The 26,249-nt window shown below is 43.3% G+C and overlaps 2 protein-coding genes across 3 annotated transcripts; both read left to right on the top strand.

The window, feature by feature from the left end:
* The first annotated feature begins 63 nt into the window (after positions 1 to 63).
* CHIA (chitinase acidic) lies at positions 64 to 6,683 on the top strand. Its single transcript, XM_058716239.1, has 7 exons — positions 64 to 229; positions 2,734 to 2,858; positions 3,040 to 3,162; positions 3,404 to 3,590; positions 4,331 to 4,450; positions 4,537 to 4,678; positions 5,437 to 6,683. The coding sequence occupies exons 1-7, from the start codon at positions 74 to 76 to the stop codon at positions 5,715 to 5,717; spliced, it is 1,134 nt and encodes a 377-aa protein (XP_058572222.1). The 5' UTR covers positions 64 to 73; the 3' UTR covers positions 5,718 to 6,683.
* A 2,823-nt stretch (positions 6,684 to 9,506) lies between these two features.
* CIMAP3 (ciliary microtubule associated protein 3) lies at positions 9,507 to 26,036 on the top strand. 2 transcript variants are annotated; one of them, XM_058716225.1, is made up of 6 exons: positions 9,507 to 9,685; positions 17,285 to 17,427; positions 18,034 to 18,132; positions 19,140 to 19,270; positions 20,705 to 20,822; positions 22,402 to 26,036. In XM_058716225.1, the coding sequence occupies exons 1-6, from the start codon at positions 9,511 to 9,513 to the stop codon at positions 22,468 to 22,470; spliced, it is 735 nt and encodes a 244-aa protein (XP_058572208.1). In that variant the 5' UTR covers positions 9,507 to 9,510; the 3' UTR covers positions 22,471 to 26,036. The 2 variants fall into 2 exon arrangements, with proteins under 2 accessions (XP_058572208.1, XP_058572209.1); XM_058716226.1 differs by lacking the exon at positions 9,507 to 9,685 and adding an exon at positions 16,946 to 17,055.
* The last annotated feature ends 213 nt before the right edge of the window (positions 26,037 to 26,249 follow it).

Raw genomic sequence — 26,249 nt, 5'->3', positions numbered from 1 at the left:
ACAAGGTGTTGGGACCGCCAAGGCATTCCCTCACCCTGTGTTTGTTCTTTGGGTCTCCTGCAGCTTCACTGCCATGGTTTCCACTCCTGAGAACCGCCAGAACTTCATTGCCTCAGTCATCAAATTCCTGCGCCAGTATGAGTTTGATGGGCTGGACTTTGATTGGGAGTACCCTGGCTCTTGTGGGAGCCCCCCTCAGGACAAGCATCTCTTCACTGTCCTGGTGCAGGTGAGGAGAGATGTGGCAATCTCTAGCCCAAGAAGATTCAAAGCCTATTCCTTCCAGTGATAATCTGGTGGTTCCCAAGTGCAACTAAACTGGAATTTAGAATGACAGAATCTTCGCATCCCAAAGATTCTTAGATAGCATGCCTTCATTTGAAGCTTTTCATAAGGATAACAACAACACGTGTGTGCTACATGCCAGGCACTATTCTACTGTATTCTACTATTCTAAGAATTATAACTCATTTCACCTGTACATCTATTCTATGATCTAGATACTATAAGTACCATAATCTGTATTTTACAGAGGAAGCTAAGGTTTAGGAAACTTGCTTAATATCACACGCCTAGCAGGTGTCATAATTACCCATGTGGTCTGGCTACAGAGCCCACTGCTTCTAACCATTACACTACGAGACTGTCTGTTATTACTGAGCACTTACTCACTCTGTCCCAGACACTGGGTGAGGTGTCAGGTTGGAGATAAGAATAAGATAATCCTTGGCTTTAGGGAACATGAAATGAGGTGGAAGGTTGGAAAACAACCAACAATTACAGTATGCTTTGATCAAGCAGCACAGAGGCAACCTAATTCTGCTCTGGGGCAGGATCAGGAAGAGTTTCCTAGAGAAAGTGACAATTGAGCTCAGTCTTGAAAGCAACTAGTATTAGCAACGAAGCGAAGATGGGGACTGCACAGATGAAGACAGAGGGACGATTGTGAGGCCACACGTGCACAGGAATAAAACCATGTGGGACTTGTACATTATGTTAAGGAATTTGGACTTTACTCTCAAGGCTATGGGGCAGCTTTGAAAGTAGTGGAGAGATAGGAGGAAACTTGTGTTCTAGAAAGACAACTTTTGGCTTAACCATGGAGGACAAATTCAAAGGAGGTAGGAAGGCAGGGATAGAGTTAGGCTATTGCAGTAAGTCAAGCAAGAGATGTCAAGGGAACCGAACAGAGGACAGAAAGGGCAAGTATGCAAGGGTACAATCAATTGGATTTGGACACTGATTGAAAGTGGAAAAGAGAGGGCTTCCAGTTTCTGACTTTAAGGAGTGCCTTGTTGTCCTGTTAACTAAAATGTAAATACAAAAAGAGTAGATTTGGAACAAGGAGGACTCAGGAATTTGTCTTTGGACATGAAGAATGAGAGGAGTCTATAGGACCTCCTATAAGAATGCCCAGTAGTCACTGAATGAAGACCAATCTAGAGCTCAGGACAAAGAACCTGACTTGATATACTGTATTGAAGTCATCAGAAGAGGAAGATAATTAAGAGATCACCAAGGAAAAGTGAATGGAGTAAGAAGATCCAAGGATAATTTTTAAATTTACCCTCTCAAAATAGAGAGTTTCTTTTTTTAACTTTTTTTTTTCATATTATTTATTTTAGAGAGAGAAAGAGAGAACATGATAGCAGGAAAGAGGGACAGAGGGAGAGAGAATCTTAAGCAGACTCCACACTAGCATGGAGCCCCAACGTGGGGCTCGATTCCACAACCCTGGGGTTATGACCTGAGCCAAATCTAGAGTCAGATAGATGTTCAACTGACTGAGCCACCTAGGCAAGCAGAGATTCTTACTATACTATTCCATACAGCAGATCATCAGCCAGCCTCCAAGGGTTTCAATATTAAGTAACTTACTAGTTGAAAAGTCAATCTACTTATTTGTTGAACAGCTCAAGAGATCAGAAAGAACATCTCTATTCTTAGCCGAAACATGCCTCCAATCATAATTTATAACTTCCAGTCATTGGTTCTAGCTCCACCCACTAAAGTAACCAAGGAAAAAAACACCTTCTGTAATCTATCAGTTCAATATTTGCAGACAGCTACAACATCCCACCTATAATTTCTCTTCTTCCAGTTTAAATATCCTACTTCCTTTAACCAGTACCACAAGACAGTTTTCAGACCCACCCTTCCATGGAACACACTCTGGCACACCCTAAGAACACAGTTATAAAAACTGAACCCAGTCCTCCGAATGAGATTAGAGTCATACAAAATAAAGGTGCTAGGGCTGAATGGGAACCTATCACCTGGCTGTAGCCACTTCCCTTATTGGCCAAATCAGCATTTCATTTGATGGGATGTCAGTCCTCCAAAGTAGTTCATTTACTGGATGAAGGGAAGCAACATCTATACCGCTAAAAGCTGGATATAAGTTCCTGCAGCAACTGTGAGTTCAAAGTATAGTGATATAAGTGGAGCTCTGACTGGTCATCTGGGACCTGCATTCTGGTCATGACCCAGCTGCTAACTTGCTGTGGGACTTTGGTGAAAATGTCTAATTTCTATTCATATTAGATACCACTAAAATGGACTGGTATCATCAATACTATGCACGTTATCGGGATATTGAAAGACTAAAAAGTAAGATAAAACACATGGAAACATCTTGAAAAAGAAAAGCATTATACAAACATACCTATTATGATTATTCAAGGAGCTAAAATCAGATTCATAGATGACCTACAGTGCTTGCTTATTCTATAGGAAATGCGTGAAGCTTTTGAGCAGGAGGCCAAGCAGATCAACAGTCCCAGGCTGACGGTCACTGCTGCAGTAGCTGCTGGCATCTCCAACATCCAGTCTGGCTATGAGATCCTCCAGCTGTCCCAGTGAGTGATTCCCCCTATCCTCAAACTCCTGTAGCAACCTCTTTTGCAAGGTAGACTTGTCCTTAGTCTGACTTGCTATTCAGGGACCTTGTTTAGGAGGCTTTGGAAGTGGTATCGCTTGCCTGCATATGTGTGGAAGATGACCATCAGAAATGTTTTTAAATCCCTTACCCCACCCCAGGTACCTAGACTACATGCATGTCATGACCTATGACCTCCGTGGCTCCTGGGAGGGCTACACTGCAGAGAACAGCCCCCTGTACAAATACCCTACTGACAAGGGCAGCAATGCCTACCTCAATGTGGTAAGTCTCTGCACGCATGCACATGAAGACCAGAGATGAGGCTGTAAATCACATGGAGATTCGGGGACAAAGAAAATTCTGCAAATGTCTCACTTGGATAACTATGCTCCTTAGTGGCTGATCATATCCCATTAACTATGATTTCACCAAAATGTTTTGAAGAAATATTACCTATCTGTTATTAACATCGTACAATTTTGCCTGTTAGAACAGTAAACTAATGTCACTAAGCATTGGGTCATCATACGTCATGAACTACTGGAAGGAAAATGGGGCCCCAGCTGAGAAGCTTATCGTTGGATTCCCTACCTACGGCCACACCTTCATCCTGAGTGACCCCTCCAACACTGGCATTGGTGCCCCCACCTCTGGTGCTGGTCCTCCTGGGCCCTCTACCAGGCAGTCTGGGTTCTGGGCCTACTATGAGGTAGGCAGACTGGGCTGTACAATAGAAATCCTGTGAATTCCAGGGCTGTGCTGAATGGTAGCCTTAGGGCTAGAATCTGCAGAAAGCTTGAACACTCATTCAGTCCACTACTTATCTACTTAAAACACAGCTGTCACTCTAAATGCTTCAAGTATTTAAATAATCAACTCACTTACCTAATCCAGTCTGAAGAGCACTTATTTTTTTTAGAGTTTTTAAAAAATGTTTATTTGTTTTTGGAGAGAGAGAGAGAGAGCACGCACGCACAGGCGGGCTAGGGTCACAGAGGGAGGGGGACAGAGGATCCAAAGTGGGTTCCGTGCTGACAGCAGAGAGCCCAATGCAGGGCTCAAACTCACAAACCTCAAAATCATGACCTGAGCCGAAGTTGGACACTTAATCGACCAAGCCACCCAGGCGCCCGAAGTGCACTTATAATGTGCAATATTCAAGCATCAGATTGCAGATTTAAGGTCATTTACATTAGCACATAAGGGAATGAAAGAACTATATCTCTCATATTAATGTGGGCTCCCAAAATTAAGCATTAAGAGTAGGGATAACGAGAGTATTTCAAAAGCAACTTGATCTTATTTACTGCAAATAACAACCCATAACTAGAAAACAGAAAAATCGCCCAATTAGAGACATGAGAAAAACAAAACAAGGAAACAAGTGTCTATTTTTTTCTTTCATGGGAGTCACATTTAAAAGATTTGAATCTCTTGATTTTTTAAAAGATCTGTACCTTCCTGAAAAATGGAGCCACTCAGGCATGGGACACCCCTCAGGATGTTCCTTATGCCTATCAGGGCAACCAGTGGGTTGGCTATGATAATGTCAAGAGCTTCGATATCAAGGTAAGGTCAGCCCCTCTGCCATGCTGTGGGCCCAGCCTTAGCCCAGGGAAGTAAAATGACCTCTGCTGTCCTCTATCCTTAAGCAGGCTCAGTGGCTTAAGGAGAACAATTTTGGAGGTGCCATGGTCTGGGCCATAGACCTTGATGACTTCACAGGCACTTTCTGCAACCAGGGCAAGTTCCCCCTGATCAATACCCTGAAGAAAGCCCTTGGACTGCAGAGTGCAAGTAAGTGACAACAGGAGGATGCCCAGGGTAGACAAATGCTCCTTCTCTAACTCAAAAGGCAGCTCTAATATCTGCCCACCCCCACTGTCCAGGGAGTCACTTCCCATTTCACCTCACTGCTCTTGCCCAGCTGAAACACAGGTGCTGCATTCTTTCCCTACCCTTGAACTTCCAGGTCAGCCATGTTATGCTTTTATGGCAAGCCAGACCTACCTGGGTGAGTTTTCTAGGTCAGCTAAATCTTAAAGGAAAGCCTCAAGAAATTAGGCTGACTTTCAATATATAAGCATTTATTTTCTATGAACCCCTCCCTCATTAATAGTCTCTTTCAGCCCTCCTGGAAATTGAACAAGAGCCTTCAGCACTGCTCACATGTTTCTAGTCTGTACTTCAGGATAAATACCACGTCCTTATTTTTTTTTCCAGACTTTTCTCCCAGAGGTTATTGGCTTGCCACATATACCCAAATCCTAAGAAACAATTTGGTACATACTGGTGCTCAGTGATTTTTTTTTTTTTTAATGATTTTGACATCATAAAGAAGAGAGAACGTTTTCAATTTAAAACTGGAGTGGCTTGAAATTATAGCTCTTCCTAATTCCTGAATATGGAGTAATCATGTGATCTCCTCGCTGGCAGGGATCCTGAGCTAACAGCACTCCACCTCCAGACTTTCGCCTCAAGGCCACTAGTCTCCTCACCTCAAGGCAATCTGGGTGCCCCTTCCAGGTCCACTCATCTGCTTTGTGCTATTTCGGGTTGCACCAGCCCTGCTAAGCCAGTTGAGCCCCTAACCTCTCCTCCCAGCGGTGGAAGTGGGACCGGAAATGGAAGCGGGAGCATCTCCTCCGGAAGCAGTTCTGGAGGCAGTTCTGTGGGTAGTGGGTTCTGTGCCGGCAAAGCCAACGGCCTCTACCCCGTGGTGAATAACAGAAATGCCTTCTGGCACAGAAGGTACGTGAATGGAGTCACGTACCAGCAGAATTGCCAGGTGGGGCTTGTCTTTGACCCCAGCTGTGAGTGCTGCAACTGGGCATAAACCTGACCTGTGCCTCCATTCCCGAGGGTTCGGAACAGTCTCCCTTGCTTAGTGCATCTTGCTCCTGCCTAGAGTTCTGCAATAAAAGCCATCAGTCAAAACATGAGTGTCCTTGGTTTTAGGTGATTTGGGTGGAAACCTTTCTAGATGTGAAAATACAGGCTGTGCAGGGGTTGGAGAGCAAAAGAGTGTGTAAGGAAGTGGGGGGGTAGCGACAACCCCACAGTCTTCTGTTTGCCTCAGTTGATCTGCGTGAAGGCTGGAGGCTGTCATGAGGGAGGAAATGTTTGGATGTTTGGTGCTGGAATGGGATGAGGACATGAAGAAAATAGGCCCGTAGCCTGGTGACTGTCCTCGGGAAAGAGCCAAAGTGACTCTGTGAGACCAGGGAGCACAGGCCTGTGGGGTTCGCTCAAAAAGCAGAAGCAGGGGGCATTGTGTTCAAAACTGTTAAGATCCCAAACCTGGCCCAGCACCTTCTAAATTGGCAGCTTTGGGAAGATCTGTGACATAGACTCCTTTTGAAATGTCTGCCTACCCCATGGGTCAGCCATGTCCCTTGATCAGGAGATTTTCCCCTTCTTTGAAACCATGGCAGTGGTCACCAACTGCTGTGCTTACACTGCATGGTCTCCTTGCCTGGCTTGGCTGATTGACTAGGATGGACATCAGACTCAAGAGGGCCAATCTGATTATCAACACTTGAAGTCTGCAACCGACAAGGAATGGCTGTCACACCCTGAGAGTGGCTTGTTTTGGGATGCGTAAACTCAGGAGCTATATAGTGAGAGACTGCGGAGAAGGGAAGTTGCCCTGGGCACACAGCAAGAAGAAGACCAAACGGGAGCTACAGAGAAAAGTCACCATGCCAGTTGGAGAACACTTACAGATGGCTTTCCACCTTTTGATTCTAGATCCTTCCTGAGACTTAGATGCCTTTCTGCCTTCAGACTCTGGTGAAGCACCCCTGTCACTATATGATAAATTCCTCTTTGCTGCTTAAGCTGGCTTAACTTTGTTTCCTTTATTGCAACTAAAAGAATCTATAATAATAATATAATGACTCCTTTTTTCTGGCAGGCTTGCAGTATGTTAAACTCTGTTCTAAGTGTTTTAGCTGTATTTTATTATTTAATTCTCCCAGCCACCTTGTGAGGGAAGATAACATTAATTGCTGGAAACTGAGGCACAAAGGTCACCTGCCCAAGAACACACAGCTAAGTTGCAGAGCCAGATCCCAAGCCAGGCAGGCTGGCTCCGGAGCTCAGAGTCCTAACTACCATACTTTATTGCCTCCCTTGATAGGCCTCAGTGTTCACATAGTTGGTGGCCACCTTGGTGGTAGTGATGAGGCACATATAGCTTTCTGGGTAATGACCACATAATCATGAGCTCACAACACTTATTATTATGTGCCAGGTAATGTTCTAGGTATTAAAGATATAGTGGTAAACAAGATAGGGACTCTACCCCTATGACGATTGTATTTTGACGGTGAGAGTGTTAGGCAAAAAAGTGTAACAGTGACAGAAAGTGACAAGGGGCGGGAAGTACAGGAAGTTAGTTAGTTAGTTTGGGCAGTACAGGAAGGCCTCTGTGGGGCAGTCCCATATGAGACAAGCCTTGACATTCAAGAAGAGCTGGGCATTTTGAGATCTGGGAAGAGGGCATTTCAGGCAGAGGTGCAGCAAGTACAAAGTCCTTGAGGTGGAAATGAACATGGCACGTTAGAAAAAAGAAGACCGAGGTTGTGCCAGGGTAGTGGGCACAGGAAAGAAATAGGCAGGGGTCAGACCACACCAGGTCTTGCAACATGGTTAGAAGTTTGGATTTTATTGTAAGTGAGCTGTGCAGCCATTGGAAGTTTATAGCAGGGATGGAGAGGTGGTGATATGCTCTAAATTCACCACTGAGAAGACAGAGCTGGCATAGGGTTACAGAATGTGGGAAAATCACACTTGTGGGTGATGATAGCTGATGTATTGACTTCTGAGGGCTTACATGACATGCTTTGGAGATCAGAAACATAAATATGAGAGTGTCGTCAATAAGGAAGTGAAAGCAGAAGTCAGTAAAATTGAGTATTATTATTAATGTAATCGCATCTCTAACCAAAGAATAAGAGAGTCTAGAGTAAAATAGAGCATAGGAATTTGGGCGGTCCCTTTGGAAGGAGTTTCTATTTAGGTCAGTGCTATGGCAAATAACACTGAGGGGACAGGAGGATGCAAGGAACTGGTCTTGGTGAAGGACATGAAAGGGGCCATTGACTCCGAGGAAAAGCATCTTTGAACAACACAGTGGCCAGCTGCTAGATTAGAATGGTTTCCCAGACTAATATCTTTTTCCAATGCCACTATTTTCCCATAAAGATTTTTTTTTATTTTTTTAAAAAATCTGTATTTATTTTTGAGAGAGAGAGAGAGAGACAGAGTGCGAGCAGGGGAGGAGCAGAGAGAGAGGGAGACACAAAATCCGAAGCAGGCTCCAGGCTCCGAGCCGGCAGCACAGAGCCCGATGCGGGGCTTGAACTCACGAAACTCAAGTTTATGACCTGAGCCGAAGTTGGACCCTTAACCGACTGAGCCACCCAGGCTCCCCTCCCATAAAGATTTTGATTCTGTCACCATGTCTAGAATGCAGAAATTACTGCAGCCAAAAAAAAATGGTGCCCTGCCCCCCCCCCCCGTTTTTTCCTGCTACATTTACATATCAATTAGTAATTCAAATGAATGTTTACTGCATACCTGCTACTTGCAAGAAGAGGACAGGCTCAATCCAGCTCTAGAGTCATGACGGTTCTTATCTCACCTCCTTGGACTCATCTCACTCCTGCCCCTGGAACTATTTCAGCCTCTTTTCTGTGTCTCAAATAGTCCAGGTATGTTACTGCTTCAGGGCCTTTGCACAAGCTACAGCACTTTCCCCAGATCTCCTTTTGCCTTTGGACCACCTTTTCTTCAGGCCCTTCCTTGAAACCAGCTTCTCAGTGAGGCCATTCCTGACTGCACAACCTAAAATTGAAACCTCCTTCTTTTCTTTTCCCCTTCTGTGCTTCTTTTGCTTTTTCTTTGTATCTGCAATATCTTACATTTTATATATTTACCATTTTTATTGTCTGCCTCCTCCGCTAGAATTAACCTCTAGGAGGACAAGGATTTCAGTACACTACTATGTTCCCATTGCCTAGAGCAGTGCCTGGCATATATTACAAGAGTTTAATAAGTATTTGTTGAGTAACCAAATCCATGAGGGCAGGAAGGGAGACAGGAGCTATCAAGGTGAGTGTTCCAAGCATGAGACTAGGTACTTCGTATAGGTTATCTCCTGTGTGGTGAATATTGTCCTCACATTATAGGTGACAAAATCGAGATCTTGTGAGAAAAACTTGCCCTAAATTATGCAATTAATAATTAGCATAACTGATTTTTTAAATGTTTATTTATTCTTGAAAGAGAGAGAGACAGAGCATGAGCAGGGGAGAGGCAGAGAAAGAGGGAGACACAGAACCCACAGAGCCTGATGCAGGGCTTGAACCCACCAACTGTGATATCATGACCTAAGCCGAAGTTAGACCCTTAACTGACTGAGCCACCCAGGTGTCCCTAGCAGAGCTGATTTTCAAAGTGTGGTCTTTATGTTTATGTAGCCTTCTCACCAGAATGTTGCCCTTCAGAAAGCAATGTCACAATGACTTCTGGAGGGCTTCAAGGGTGGGGCTGCTGCCTAGCAGCCAGTCTTAGTCACACCCTTCATTTTCTTGGTTAAAGTCTATTTGTGTCAGTGGTGACTCATGGAGCTGGTAAGTGAAAGGGACAGGCTGGCTGAAAGTCCCTCCGAGGGGGACATCTGGCCCAGATATTCTTGGAGATATTCAAAGTCTATGCCATCTGATCCATTTGGGAACATAAAAGACAACCGAATCACATCATGGATCACCCAGCCATTTCTTTGGAAATTTGCTTATGGTAATCATGTTCCTAAACTCTAGTACATGTATGAAAACTCATTCCTTCCATATGGGAATCTAACTGGAAGGAGCTGGGATATGCATGGGATGATATAAGAGCCCTGATCCAGGCAGGGCTGGGGCAGTGGTCCTCTCAGTGAGTCCTGAGCCTTGATAAAAGATGGCACCCATTCAGATGAAAAGGCAACATTTTAATTTTTTTTAACTTGCACAAAGGTACTCCTGGAGTTAGCTGTAGCCCTGGGCAGGGAGGTGGTAGATTGGAAGTGCATTAACATCTGTTAAATGCCAATTATAAGTCAGTCATTTGCTGTGGAAGATGTGTCCCTTGTTATCTCTTAAGTTCTCATGGCAGCCTAAAGAGGCAAGAAATGATTAGCGCCATTTTACAGACGAACCAAGGCTAAGTAACTTCCAAAAGTCATGTAGCCAGTAAATGGCATACCAGTACCTATCAGAAACCAGTTCTGAGAGTCTCAAAGCCTATGTTTATTCCTCTACTACCAGACAAGAAAGACTGGTGCTTAAGAAAGTCTGGAAAGTGGATTTAGAAAGTCTATTTTCTTCTCTTCCTTCTACCTTCTGGAGACACACCCATACTCCAGCAGAATCCCTATTCACTGGATCAGGGGATCTCAATTCTATTCGGATCCAAGTCCTGCTTTGAGTAACAAATTATTTTGTAATACCCCCTTTATTATCCTAAAATTAAATTCATGAATAACACAACCTACCACACATAATTTCAGAAATAACATGATGCCATAATTGTAAAGGCAAAAAATAATTTCTAATAAAATAATATGCATTTCAATATATAAATGCCCAGATATAACTACTTTACAAGACAATGAAGTAGTCAGACTCTTGCACCATATAATAAATAATGAATAAGTCTAGAATTAAGAAAGAAGGCTAAATGCCATTCATACAAGCAGTTTAGGAAAACAAATAAAGCAGATTTATAAGTGGATGCCAGAACAAAAACTTGTTAGGAAAAGTGATGACACTCTAGACTTCCTGGTTCCTGATAATAATAAGAATAGCTTTAGTTAATATAGGGATAATACTTGACAAATTAAACTATTGAAGTAAAAAAAGGAAAAGGGGTATGACTATGTTATTTTTTAAAAGAAGTAAGTAATGTTAATGTGCTTCCTCTGGGATTGCCAGATTTTTAAAAATATACTATTTTATCGTTCTATCATGCATACCAAAAAAAGCCCAAATCGTATTGGGCATCAGTGAGATATGTAGGGTGAACTCCTCAGTATAAGCAGTACTCAGGTCAGAAATGGAACACCTCTGGGGTGCCTGGGTGGCTCAGTCGGTTAAGCGGCTGACTTCAGCTCAGGTCATGATCTCCCAGTTCGTGGGTTCGAGCCCTGCGTCAGGCTCTGTGCTTACAGCTCAGAGCCTGGAGCCTGCTTTGGATTCTGTGTCTCCCTCTCTCTCTGCCCTTCCCCTGATAAAGCTCTGTCTCTCTCTCTCTCTCTCTCTCTCTCTCTCTCTCTCTCAAAAATAAATAAGCATTAAATAAACAAATCATAAAAAAGAAATGGAACACCATTATCACCCGAAAAGCCCTCTTCATACCCTTTCTGTTTTTCCTTCCACCCTCCTCTAAAAGGTACGCCCATTCTAACTTCTAACACATAAATTAGTTTTGCCTATTTTTGAATTTATGTAAGTGTACTCATACAGTATGTAAATGTTCGTGTCTAAATTATTTCATTCGCCACTGTGAATGTGCAGGGTGTTGTTCCTTTCCGTTGCCATATAGTATTCCTCCGCATGAGCATTGCACAACTGAATTTTCCATTCTACCATTAATGGACATTTGGTTATTCCAGTTGGGACTATTATGGATCATGTTGCTTTTAATGTTCTTCTACTTGTCTTTTGGTACACAGTTGTATGCATTCTTGCTGAGTAAACACCAAGGAGCAGGAGTTTTTAGGTCGTGGAGATGTCTATTTCAGCTTTGGTAAATACTGCCAAAGAGTTTTCCAAGGTGATTGTATCAATTTCCTTTCACACTAAAAGCTTATTCAAGATTTCCAGTTGTTTCACATCCTAGCAGCACCAAGTGTTACCTGTCTTTATAATTTTAGCCATTTTGTGGGTTGCGCATTGTGGTTTAAATTTGTAATTCCTTTATGACTGCTGAAGTTGAGCATTTGTTATATGTTTACTGATTATTTGGATATTCTTCTTTCTGAGCTTCCCATTCAAGTATTTTACCTATTTTTTTTATTAAGTTGTTTCTCCTTATGATCTGTAATTTCACGTTGATTGGTAATCTGATCTTAATCTATCATAGATCAACACTATCCAATGGCAATATAATGTGAGCAACGTGTTTAATTTTACATTTTGAATGCCACAGTAAAAAAAGAGTAAAAAGAAACATGTGAAGTTTATTTTCCTATGTTTTATTTAATCTGATAGATCCAAAATACTATCATTTCAACATGCAACCAATAAAACATTTATTAATGAGATATTTTGTACTGTTTTTCACTTGAAGTCTTTAAAACCTGAGGTGTATTTTACACTGACACACATGTCGATTTAAATTAGCCACATTTCAAGTGCTGATAGTTAATATGGGTAGTGACTACTGCATTGGATGGACACTGCAGGTCTCAATGTTTTTGGTGCTTATATCTTCCTCCATATCTTGGCTTAATTTCTCATTTTTCTAATGGTATCTTTTTTTTAATTAAGTATTATGTTGAAACAGTTTCAAACCTAAAGTTGCAAAGACAGTACAAAGAATTCTCTTACCTCTTTACCCCAGTTCTCCAATTGTTAAATGTTCTCTCTATCACATGCACGCTCTCTTTTTCTCTCCATATATATATATATATATATGTGTATATATATACACATATATATATATACATATACATCCAGCTGACCTTTGAACACATGAGATTAAGAGTGATCACTCCCTGCACAGCTGAACATTCACATATAACTTTTGATTGCCCAAAAATGTAACTGACAGCTTACTGTTGACTAGAAGCCCTACAAATAATATAAAGAGCTGATTAACATGTATTTTATAGGTTATATGTATTATACAATGTATTCTTACAATAAAGTAAGCTAGAGAATATACAACATTATTAAGAAAATCATAAGGAAGAAAAAATACATTTACAGTACTATACCGTAAAAAATCTGCATGGAAGTGAAACTTTACATTGTTTCTCATCTTTTATACTTTTTTCCCTGTATTTTCTGTCCTTTTGCATCACCAAGCTTCAAGTCTGAATATGTTCTTCTGATTCATTTTCCTATTTCTTTCGTTTTTTCAGCTTTTATAATCTGCTTTTAAACTCATGCATTGAATTCTTGCTTTCAGAGATGGCACTTGTTATTTCTACAATTTTTATCTGATTCCTTTTTATTGCTTCTAAAATTCTCTGGGGCGCCTGGGTGGTTTAGTCAGTTAAGAGTCCAACTCTTGATATCGGCTCAGATCATGATCTCGTGATTCGTGAGATCAAGCCCTGCAGCCAGCTCTGCCTGCTCAGGATTCTCTCTCCCCCTCTCTCTTCCCTTCCCCCACTTGCTCTCTCTTCTGTCTCAAAATAAAGAAATAAACATTAAAAAAATAAAATTCTCCAATTTATCATTTAATTTTCTTGAATATAATTATCAGCTTTAGCCCCTTTGCTGAACTGATTTATTACTTAATGCAATATATTTTTAAATGAGACAAAAATCTACTTAAAACATTATACCAAAAATCAAATCTATTTATCCCATTCAATTAGACCACTGCAGCAGAGTGGGTGGTTTCCCAGAATAATAATTCTTTTTTTTTTTTAATTTTTTTTAACGTTTATTTATTTTTGAGACAGAGAGAGACAGAGCGTGAATGGGGGAGGGTCACAGAGAGAAGGAGACACAGAATCCGAAACAGGCTCCAGGCTCTGAGCTGTCAGCACAGAGCCCGACGCGGGGCTCGAACCCACAGACCGTGAGATCATGACCTGAGCCGAAGTCGGACGCTTAACCGACTGAGCCACCCAGGCGCCCCAGAATAATAATTCTTATAATGGCCTCATACATAGCCAAATGAGGAAAGTAGATAAATTGTCTCATAAAACTAGAACAATCTGCATAAATATTAGGCATCCTCTTGATGTTATAACTATGGTTAGACATGTATATGATGGGAACTGCTGAATTCTTAAAAGTCTTCATCAAAAGTGGCCACAATATAAAACTTTGCCTAAATATTCTTCAGTACTAAATAATCACCTGCATAGGTTCCTTTGCACTTCATCATCATTCAAACATCAAATCCTTGATAATCCTTAGAGTTACCTGAAGTTCTACCTTCACTTCTCAATTTTACCATCACACCGTTGCTTATGCAGGAGATATATGTAGCACATCGACAGTAATATTTATTTATTTATTTATTTATTTATTTATTTATTTATTTATAGAGAGAGAGTGAGCAGGGAAGAGGGGAGAGTGAGGGAGCTAGAGGGGGGGTGGGGAAGAAGAATCTCAAGCAGGCTCCATGCTCAGCGTGGAGACCAATGTGGGGCTTGATCCCATGTCCTGGGATCATGACCTGAACTAAAATCAGTAACCGAACGCTGAACCAACTAAGCCACCCAGGTGACCTTAGACGGTCATCTTTGATTGTACTGTGTTTGGACTGGCAATAATGAAAAGTTGATTAATTTGCATCAATCAGGATGCGAACTGGTGGACCCAGTTGTGTGTTATATTAGTAACATAAACAGGAAGATTGATGGGGAAAATTTCTCTTTCTTGAGAAAGAGATCTTTATTGACCTTGTTTTTAGTGTCTGATCAACTTTTTCTTTTAGCCTCTTACCTTGCTTTCTCTTTCTTCCTATGTGTACCCTGCAGTCTGGAGGCTTACTCTAAAATCTCAGTCAAGTACAGTTACTTTAAAGTCCATGTTTGAGAACTCCAATCTCTGGATTTCCTTTGGGTTTATTTCTACTTTTTTTTTTTTTTTTTTTTTGTATGAGTGGCTGTTTTCTGTTGAATGCCAAACATTTTGCATGACAAAAATCATAAAAATTAGTTGAAGATTTGGATGATTTCTTTTCAGAGATTATTTACTTATTTATTTATTTATTTTCTGGTATGCAGTAAGGGTACAAGCAGATCACCTTAAAGCAGTATGGAGACTATATAGATATGAAGCTGGATTTCAGGGTTTTTTGAGAGCTGGTCTATTTCTTATTTACCCTTATTCCCGTAGTTTATCTGTATAGGGTCCCAACTAAAAGCCCAGGGTGTTTTCCAGTCTCCCATCCTCCACGGCCAACCTAATTTTTGGTCCCCAGCTTTCGGAGACACACATGTCCAAATTTCCGCTCAAACCCTGTGCTTCTCGGCCACTCTTTGATTAGCCCATGTTGAAAGGGAACATCAGTACTAACTGTGGCTCGCCACTTTGGACTTCCCCCTCTCTTTGCAGTCTTGGCCCTTTATATTCTTCCTTCCTTGGTGTATCTTGGATGTCTCCAAATATATCTTTTTTATTTAGTCCAGCTTTTCTACCTGTTCTTAGCTGGAGTATTAGTCTGAAGCAAACTAGTCCACCAATGAGAAAACTGGGTGCCAAAATATCCAAGTACTTTGCAAGACATGTTTCATATCACTAATAATGTAAACACTAACTTCAAAAATACTATGAGTACCTAAAAATATTAATATTACCTGATGGGGCGCCTGGGTGGCTCAGTTGGTTGAGTGTCCAACTTTGGCTCAGGTCATGATCTCACAGTCTGTGAGTTCCAGCCCCATGTTGAGCTCTATGCTGAGAGCTCAGAGCCTGGAGCCTGCTTTGGATTCTGTGTCTCCCTCTCTCTCTGCTCCTCCCGCTCACACTCCGTCTCTATCTCAAAAATAAATAAACATAAGAAAAAATTTTAAAAAATATTAAGATTACTTGAAATATTAATGAAAGTGAAAATGACCAAATCAATACCAATATTTTTACATTTTATTTATCATCAGTGTTACTGCAATTATATTTCGAGTAGACAGAATGCTTAGAGTAAATTATACAATAATTTTGAGATCATATCTTTGTTCCATTTATAAGCTTTGTTTCTCACACAACCTTCTTCTCTATTATTGGGCTTTCTGCACTATTACTTGTAAAAAAATTTCTTAGTGCTGTTATATATAAGTCAGGCACAACCAATTATTCCTGTAAAGTCCGGCAAGATATCTGAATATTATGTAGGACATGTGACAATTCACTTTGTGACTGGGCAATGCACTGCAGAGGTGGCCAGCCTCCCTGGCCCAGTGACCAGGAGCATCCCCACAGTAATTTTTGACAAGCAAAACGCTTCCGCAAGTTTCCAAAAAAAACAAAACAAAACAAAACAAAACAAAAGCCCTGCATTAGATGTATAAAATCATCCCTGCAGACAATTCTAGCCTGGAATACGTGTGGCTTACAGGGTCATCTTTAGAGGCTAAAGGGTAGCACGAACGAGCCACGTGTGATAACTCCTAAAGCTATCCAAAACTCAAAACAGGTTAGTGTAAATATTCAGGACAAAGGTAAAGGCAACACGCACTCTGACATTTCTTCTTGGGTTAGGATGGGAGCGCTCATGAGGGGGCTAGAAACTATCTTCATAACCTCTTGCAATTGTCACCTACCAAGTACCAGGACCTGATCGCTTTCATCCTGTTTTCCCAATCCTGCCAACAACCCTGTAAGGAAGAGTTTTTATTCCCAATTTGGACATGAGGAACCGGGTACTTAAAACACTGAAGTGACTGCTCAAGATTTTAAAACCATCAGACACTTCTGTGATTCCTCTGCAGTCCCACTGCCCCACACAAGGCTGCCAACCGTTTTAAAGCCTCGTGCGTGCCCCACTTAGAGGTAGAAGGGGGCAACCTGCGGGGAAAACTGGGTCTAAAAAGGGCCTAATAGGGAACTGTCTAGGCTACAACTCCATTTAGTCCTCCATTCCCCAGCCGTAGGCATGGCCCTGGGAGCTCTCTTCAGCAGCACATCCCCGCCGGGTGGCCCAACTTCCAAAGCCCTTCCGCTCAATCCCACACCTGCACAGCCCCTGCAGCCGCGAGTCCTACAACCCTTCCCTGCACCTGCGCCCAACGCAGAGTTCACACTACTCTGGGACCCACGGGTGCGCGGGAAGGCGGGGCAGGGGGAGGGTCCCGCGCAGCTGCGCAGGCGCACGCGGCTCCCGAACAGCAGCGCAGGCGCGCGCGGAGCCGCTTCCCTTGCATTCGCGGCGCCCCTGCGTTCTCTTAGCAACGCTGTACATAAATGCCAGCCTGGCTGCGCACGCGATGTGCTTCAGCAAAGCGGGTGCGCGGGGCTGATAAGGGAGTCAAGGATAGAGGGCAGGAGGGAAAAGTGGGGAGGCTGGCGGGCGAGAGGATGCAGTTCTTCCCCTCCACGGGGTTCGGTCTGGTTTTTGTTCTCTGTCCGGCCCAGTCCTGGTCTCGGCTTCCACACACCCCACGCGCTCCCTAAGCGCTCACTTAGACCCAGGGGCCTTCCTCATGTGGAGTTTCTCCTCTTTCTTGATCTTCAGATTCGTTGGATAACTACTCCTTTGGAACATGTCAACAGAGGAAGCTCTTTCCTCAATACTACCCCCCAAACTTGTTGGGGAACAAGTTTATCCCTCTTCGAGGAGCGCCCCACAGAGGGCCTGGATGTTACATAGCAGAAGATGTGAGTATTCACCTTCCCTTGCGTGGGTCTCAGCTCCCTATTCGAGGACACCCAGGTTGCATGGAAGAAAAACACGTGATCTTTGAGGTGGCCGCATAGGAAGGTGCCCTCGCCCTCTAAGGCCAGCTGTCAGATCCAGTGTCGCAATTAAAGGACTCTTGTCTCCACTATCAACACCCACCAACCACAAGCCTCTCTTTATATAGTCTTTTATGTAGTACTCACTCCATTTCCACCTCCAAACGCCTCTGAACCAATGCCTCCCATTAGTCCAACCTTGGTACCTTGCTGTGCTGCTAGGTCATGAAATAACGTAATCTGACCAAGGGTGGGATTAGGGCAAATTCAGCTCTGTGGGGCCCACAGGACTGGATTCACTGGAATGCACAAGTCATTTACTCTACGTAGCCAACCACGTTTCCTTGCAGATGTATCTGCCTTACTTTATATAATTGTTTCTATAGTCCTCACTCACAGGAGTAAAAAAGAAAGAGCAACTTTTGCAGAGAAGATTCAGATAAGAACATTTTGAGTTCACTCTGTTTTGATAACTATAATATTCATTATGTGTTTTCTTTCTTTCCTTTCTTAATACACTACCTGAAGATGTATGGATTGGCATACAACCTCTCTAGGATCCCAACCAGTAGAAAAGGATATACTTTTGGCGCCAGGACAGCTGTGAGGTTTAAGTCAATCAACAAGGTTAGAAATGGCTGAATGTGCTTTGATTTTAGTGTGACCCATGTTGCTGTATGTATTTGCTGCATGTATTTGCATCCCAGAGAGAACAGGGTGTTACCCAAAAAATATCCCCTGCAATTCAAGAAAAATATTTAGACCAAGGCTGTTAAGAAATATATCTGAAAAACTCGGATGTTAGTATCTCTTTTTTTTTTTTCCAACGTTTTTTATTTATTTTTGGGACAGAGAGAGACAGAGCATGAACGGGGGAGGGGCAGAGAGAGAGGGAGACACAGAATCGGAAACAGGCTCCAGGCTCCGAGCCATCAGCCCAGAGCCCGACGCGGGGCTCGAACTCACGGACCGCGAGATCGTGACCTGGCTGAAGTCGGACGCTTAACCGACAGCGCCACCCAGGCACCCCAGGATGTTAGTATCTCAAATGTGTATCAGAGCCCTGGGAGAGTGGAAAATGATTCTAGAAAGAACTAGTACCAAGACAGGGCTTCAGGGCTGACACAGATGATGTTACAGAAGCTTTGTTTATATGCATCCTATCATCTTGTAAGAAAAAAAACAAATTCCTACCTTTTAACCCTTTTGTGTGATTGGATTTCAAGTCTAAATGTCTTCAGTATAGGATCCTAATCTGTTGTTGAACATTTTTCTGACACTTGAGCTCAAGGAGAGGGATACTGGATCTAAGAAATCTCTGGGTGGGATGACAGACACAGCAGGTGCAAGAAGTCACCTTGGTCCTTTTCCGCCTATAGGTGTCTTTCTACAGCCTCAGCATATGTGTCTTTAGGTAGCTGAACCCCACCCTCATCTTGGGTTTCTCCCTACTGTAGGCTTAAATCTATAGCTGCGGTAGTGAAACCATAGTGATACATGAACAGAAAGAGGATCTGTCTGTTTTCTTTAATTAGAGGCTTTGTATGTGTGTGTGTGTGTGTGTGTGTGTATATATATATATATATATATATATATATCACCCTCTAACATGTTTATCTTTCTCTGAAAAACAGGACATGATGCTTTACCCTGGCATGTACCAGACTGCATATTCTTGGGAGCAAAAACACAAACAAAATTTTGCTCCATTTAATACCTTCTTGCCTCGATTTAGGACAGACTCAAAGGACACTTATTATCCTGGGTATGTCTCCTCTTTCCTGGAGTCCTTCAACAAACAGCAATAGGAAAGGACGTACAACGGAGAGGCTCCATCCAAACCACACCAGCTCAATAAGAAACCACCCATCCATCTTTAAAGAGCCAACCCCTTACCTTCCAGATGTCTGGCATTGTAGAATTCTAATTCACAGTGGTTCATTCAGTCAATGTTTATAAACGTGCCAGGCACTTTTAAGGGTTCCCGAGGTTTTGCTTAGTTAAACCCATCACGCAAGGCTCCTCATTCCTTGGACCCTACACTCTAGAGTCCAGACAGATGAGAAGTAAATAAACATGAAAACATCAATGGTAATTAGGACAGTTACCATACAATTGAGTAGTCAGACAGTGACACTTCTGAGAGTGAACTTATTAATTACACCAAAACAGTAGCCACAAGCTAGGACTGTCATGGGCACACCAGACAGTGTGGCGAGCTGGCGATGTGCTATGAAGACAGTAACCGGGTGATTAGATGGATGGCGCTGCTTTGGCAAGGATGTCCAGAAAGGTCTTTAGGGGAACAGACACGTGATCTGAAGTCTGAGTGACAGGATGGTGCCAGGCCTGTGAAGATCTGGGCCCAGGGCCCAGGGCTTCCCAGGCAGCAGGAACAGCAAATGGAAAGGCTGTAAGCTGGGGAGGAACCGGTGGGCAGAATGAAGAGAGAGGCTGGTGTGGCGAGGTTGTGCTAAGCAAGGAGGAACTGAATGCAGGAGGAAGGCCAGGGCTGAGCACGTGGCCCTTATAGACCAAGTGCTTCAGGAAGCCATTTAGCATGTGTGCAACTATGGGGCAGAGGGTCAAGGTCTTTGCCTGATTCATGAGAAATCCAAGGATCAGAGAGTGGGTGTAACTTTCTCAAGGTTGCATGAAGGAAGTGAAAATGTTGACTCTTGGCCCCCATGTCCATCCTAAGTGCTGTTTCCAACACAGTGAAGAGTCTACACCAAAAACAAAGCGTTATGAACAAAAGCAATTATAAAATAATGCCATGTCTATCAAAATTTAACAGCCTTCTCATCCTGAGATTGCTGATTGGATTATCATTACACTTTTACCACCAGTTTCAAATCATGAGCAGTACTTATTCATGACTGTGGTAGATCTCTTTTTCTCACCCACCGCTCCTGGGATCTTTTGGTCTCTCCACCAAGGATACTGAGTTGCAGAAATATTTTTTAAACTAGAGTCAATGTTAATCCCAACTGGATGGCAAGACTAGATATCATAACCTTTCACAGAAATACATTAATAGGCAAGCAAACCCCACACTTGCCCCACATTAAAAAAAGCTAATTGGGCTATTTCCTTTTCTCAAGGAGTTAGGCCAAGTTCAGGGATGGCTGTGGTACTGATGGAGTTTGTATACAGTCACTAAGTCATCACATGTGATGCTTTGTATTTTTATTTCTAGCCCTGGCACATACAACCCAGAGATGAAGTCCCCCAAAAAAATCACCTGGCCAATGAAATTTGGATCTCCAGACTGGGCTCAGGTTCCATGCCTACAGAAAAGAACCCTAAGAACTGAGGTAATCGGACTGGACTTTTGTGGAACCCTCTTCCTTATGTATCAGGGGTTCTTATCCAGAAGTGTTTGAATGAGCTACAGGAAGTCCTTACTCCCGGGACAGTAGATGCACATATTAGATTATATTTTTGAGAGTTACACAGTTTCATTAGATTTTTAGAGGTGTATATGACCGAACAAAAGGCACATTTTCTCCCTTAATCCTCAAGTGCTCTTCTGGTGTAGGAACAGAACGATCCCTAGATAATAGAGGAGGAAAAACAGGCTCTGATGGATTAAGTGATGTGTCCAGATTGACATCTTTTTTTTTTAAATATGAAATTTATTGTCAAACTGATTTCCATACAACACCCAGTGCTCATCCCAACAGGTGCCCTCCTTAATGCCCATCACCCACCCACCCTCTCCCTCCCACCCCCCATCAACCCTCAGTTTATTCTCAGTTTTTAAGAGTCTCTAATGGTTTGGCTCCCTCCCTCTGTAACTTTTTTTTTTCCTTCCCCTCGCCCATGGTCTTCTGGTAAGTTTCTCAGGATCCACATAAGAGTGAAAACATATGGTATCTGTCTTTCTCTGTGTGACTTATTTCACTTAGCATAACACTCTCCAGTTCCATCCATGTTGCTATAAAAGGCCATGTTTCATTCTTTCTCATTGCCAAGTAGTATTCCATTGTGTATATAAACCACAATTTCTTTATCCATTCATCAGTTAATGGGCATTTAGGCTCTTTCCATAATTTGGCTATTGTTGAAAGTGCTGCTGTAAACATTGGGGTACAAGTGTCCCTATGCATCAGCACTCCTGTATCCCTTGGGTAAATTCCTAGCCCAGATTGACATCTTGAATCTAGATCTCGTAACTACTAAGCCAGTGCTCTTTCCATCACACCATTTGAGTATTAGATCACCCAGGGGCTGTAGACCATTCTGGTAAGAACATGAATTCATGGGACAGACTGCTTAGGTTCAAGTACTAGCTCCCATATTTACTGACTGTGTCATCTCGGGCAATTTTACTAAGCCTCCATTTTCCTTTCTTTATAATGGGTATAAAGCAACTAAAAAAATTAAAAAATAAATAAAATGGATATAATAATAGAATCCATCTGATAAGGTTGTAAAGATAGAGATAAGGTAGAGAAGCATCTAACACAGTACCTATAACATAATAATAATAAACTTTCAATCCATGTGAGTTATCATAATTCTGGGGGTGCCGGGTTTTTTAAAGAGGAACCTTGGATTAATTCTACAACTATGTATTAAATGCCTAATGCATCCACATCACGGCAGCTAGACCTATGAGTAACATGGAGGAATCAAACACATAATCTTTGTGTTTGAGAAGTTCACCAGCTCTTCTCAGAGATTTGTCAAGTAGAAAACAATTCCTAACATGACAGCAGCAGAGGAAGGTGACAGAGAGTAGCTGTACATGCAAACATTGACAGCATCCCTGAGACGAGGCTCCTCTGGGGTGGGCTTCAGCCGGGCCACACCGGCAGCGACGAGCCAGGAAGAACAGAGGTGGAGGGCTCTCATTAGAATATTGACCCAGACAATACTCCTTCCTTGCAGCTGTCCACTGACAAGGACTTCAGAAAGCACCGGAACCGAGTGGCCTACCTAAGCCTGTTTTACAACTGAGGAGCTGTGACTGCCTTCACGCGGTCCTCCTGACCACAGATCCAGGACTGAGGACAGAGTCGCTCTTCCCCCTGCACTGCTGTGCTCTCTCCTCTGCCAGCATGGGGCCCGGGGAGGGAGAGGGCTCATAACTACCGTGTGAGAGGAGAAAGACCGCTGTAGAGCTCTGTCTCCATGTGCTGGTTTGTCGTGTGCGTACGTACGTAGACGGGCCTGGGCGTTCCTGCCGAGTGTTCAGTGGGGTGGCTCCACTTTACCGACCTACTCGTGGGTCCCTGTCCTCACGCTCTCGTTCCCAGGTTCCAGTCTTATGTATTCTACCACTAACATTGGGAAGAAGGGCTGGTGGCCTCTACACATCAAGGATTGGATGGCTTCCTTGGGTTTGTACTTGGCCATGCTACATACAGAGGAAACATACAGGCAGGGTAAAACATTTCTATTTTACTATCTGTCCCAAATTTCTGAGTTCCTGGCATGGAGTAGACAGGTCCAGATTTGTTGCTTTCCCAGACTGACATTAAACTCACTGAATCAAAAATTTGCCACTTCCCCCTACATCATCTATTTCATTTGTCAGTCATCATATGAATTGAGTTCTTGCCATGTATCCGAAAGAGTGGCAAGGACTGGGGACATAGCAGGAGTCAAAATAACCTCCTCTACTGGTCTGGAAGCTACAGAAGCAGTGCCCTGGTGTAGATGCATTCAGGGAATGCCTGACCTGCTGGAACACCCCCTCTAGGCTTCTGGAATGCTCTTTCTCTCAACCCACAGAGGACCTCAATCTTTACATTCTGGGATTAGAGCATGTATAAGAGAGAGAAAACAACAACCTGAAAAGTCAGGCCAAGGGAGAAATGGCATGGTAATATCCAAACCGAACCTTGGCGTGTCGAAGCTGGGGGCTGGATCTCTGCTCCCTGCTCCTTGCTGGAGAGGACCCCCGGGTACAAAGAAGAAGGGAAAGGGCTAGGGTCTTTGTGACTTAACAGCTCAAAGCAGCGCTGCCTCATCTCTGCTGCAGTCCAGCACAAAGGCCTCGGGACCCCCACTGTCTGCATAAGGTCTGAGCCTGCAGGGGCCTCCTTATCTCTGTGAAACTGGAGTAGCTGTACAGGCAGAGTACCAGAAATCCAACCTAAGGCCTGCTTCCGGGTCTACATTTGTCCATTCCCAAGGCCCCCACGCAGCCTATTTTGTTGTCAGAGCCCCCACCTGCTGTGGCCAAGTTCAGTGAAGTCATTACTCACGAAATCTTCTCAAAAAGATAATATTCTTCCAAACATGGCTTTGATGTGCTGGCACACAGAAGGAGGCCTCAATCAAAACCTCCCGTTAGGATGGCGTGGAGAGCAGTTCTGGCATTTCTGGTGACATTTTCATAGTAAGAATAGAGTCAGAGTGGAGCTAAGAAGGGGGGAAGCCAAGAGCTCACTACTGTAGGTTGGCTCTAATTCTGGTTTGGTGAGTCAGATAGAAAGAGGTCTTTCATATCTGTTTAGATGTTTCAGCCGTGATTATGAGCCTAGGAAAATGGCCAGAGTTCTAGAGCAGAAGCTCTCCCAGGAACGAAGACGATGCATCTAGGGTTGAGTCTGTACAGATGCTGCCACCTGGGGAGCCCCAGCTGCGGGCTGCGGAGCAGCAGAGGACCCCTGCCAGCAGAGCCCTGTTCCTCAAATATCGGATCCTAGGTCTCTCCTCCACTAAAGCCCAGTATGGGTCCCCTTCACTAGAGAATCAGGTCCAGACTTTTAGCAAGGCCCTGCCCGTCTGACCACAGCCCGCCTCAGCAGCCTCACTTCCTGCTATCCTCTCTGGGTACCTGTGTCCAGCCAGTTCACATTTCCTGCTGCTCTACGACTCCTCAAACTGTCTCCAGCCTCCGTGCTGCCCTATGCCAGTTTCTGCATGAGATGCCTTTCCTCACACTCTCTACCCAGTCAGTTCCTACTCATACCTCAAGGAGAAATCTAACACGGTTTCCTTTGTGATCACTTCCCTTTTCCTGCCACTCTCAGGCACCATTCACCGTAACAGCCTTGATCTCACTTGTATTGTCATGAATCTGGTTGCATAGCAGGCATTTGCAACACATGTCAGATCTGGGGATTTAAAGAAAAAAATAATCATTCTGTTTCCTCCAGATCATAATCGAGTTGGGGAGGCAGATGTGCAATGGATAAAATACAGTGCACTCTATAGTGCACTGTCAGTGGGACAAGGTGCTGTGGGAGGAAGGAAGGGGGAGTAATTACCTCCATGTGGAGTGGGGGCTGGTAGGCAGGGGACAAACAGAAAGATGTCTGGGATCAGGAAGATTTTGCTTACACAAATTGAGATTTTGATTAATTATTATGAATAAATTAATGATACTTCACCAGTGATGATGCCATGAGAAACAGTCAAATGGAAGGAAAACTCTAGAGCCTCTTTTACAATTATAACCCAAATATAGGCTGGGGTCCCATGTGGCCACTTTCTGCATGAATTCACATTTAAAAAAGCACATTATAACTGCCAAAAACAATTACAGGGGAATTCCAATCTTTCTACTCTTGAAGAACATTAAAAAGCCTCTAATTTGCAAGCACAGGCAACATTTCTCAAAATCTTTATCCTACGTTCCCCTCCACAGATGTTGTTGTGAAACATCTCCACCAAGAAATTCCAAATTCCAAGTCTCTATTGTCACCTCCCCCATCCATAGTGTCTATCCCTTCTCTCTTCCCCCCTACCTCCCCCCCCTTTCTTAAAATGTCCATTACACCTCATTTCTTTTGCCTTTTTTGACCCACTGGGCTCTCTCTCTCTCTCTCTCTCTCTCTCTCTCTCTCTCTCTCTCTCTCCTGCACTCTCTTTTTTTCTCTCCCCAGTCCCCCAGTCTCTATCACATAAGATACAAGAATCAGACGGGCAAGATTTTTATTAGTGTGATGGGGACAGCATGATATACTGGCAGGTGGGAAACACACATATTAATCTTGTCCCCATCCTACAATGATAGACAGTGTGGAATAGACCTCAAGCTGCAGGGAGCTTCTGTGAATTGCCAAAAAAGTCTGTATCTCCCATAAGAGAAACACAAGAAAGAAAAAGCAATGTCCAAAGTGCAGACATTAGGCTCCATAAGATAACATCGTATGTTGGTAGAGGGGAATGATGCGATGCTGTGGAGAAAGGCACACCTCCGTCCACCACCATCACCCGTGCACATCTGGACTGAGAATTCTTTGCATCTTTCTTCCCAGATACATCTTTCTAATTACATTTCTGGAAACAATTTTGAGTCCCAGAGCCACACCAGTTCTTAGCTCCCCAAAGGCAGCATTACTGCAGTCGAAGAACCCACTGCAGATGATTGCTCATAACCTACCATGGAGGGCAAGTTCAGCTACTGGTCTTCCTGCCATCAGAAAACCGCTCTGGAGCCAGAGGCTCTACTTGATAGAAAATCCCTAGGGAGCCAACGCCACGCCTCATTTATAATTGCATGCGTCCATGGCTTGCACATAGCAGACTTCATCACGTGGCAGCACAATAAAAGTATTTAATACCTTGAATCTGGATCTGATTTTAACACTAACTGTATGACTACCTGTCCACACCTCACTTTCTTCCACTGTAAAATGAGATGGGGTTTCTAAACTCAAAAGCAGTCAGGCCCAGGCAGGTAAAGTGCGTATGTGAGCAGCCTGAGAGCACCAGTAGTGATAGGGGGTCTGTGAAAAAATCAGATAATGTCAACATACATTAAAGCTGTGTTGCCAACTTGC

The sequence above is a fragment of the Neofelis nebulosa genome, chromosome 2 (genome assembly GCF_028018385.1).
Source record: "Neofelis nebulosa isolate mNeoNeb1 chromosome 2, mNeoNeb1.pri, whole genome shotgun sequence".
Classification (NCBI taxonomy): Eukaryota; Metazoa; Chordata; class Mammalia; order Carnivora; family Felidae; genus Neofelis; species Neofelis nebulosa.
The sequence above is the reverse complement of the archived record's forward strand: the minus strand, read 5'-3'. Positions and strand labels throughout refer to the sequence as shown.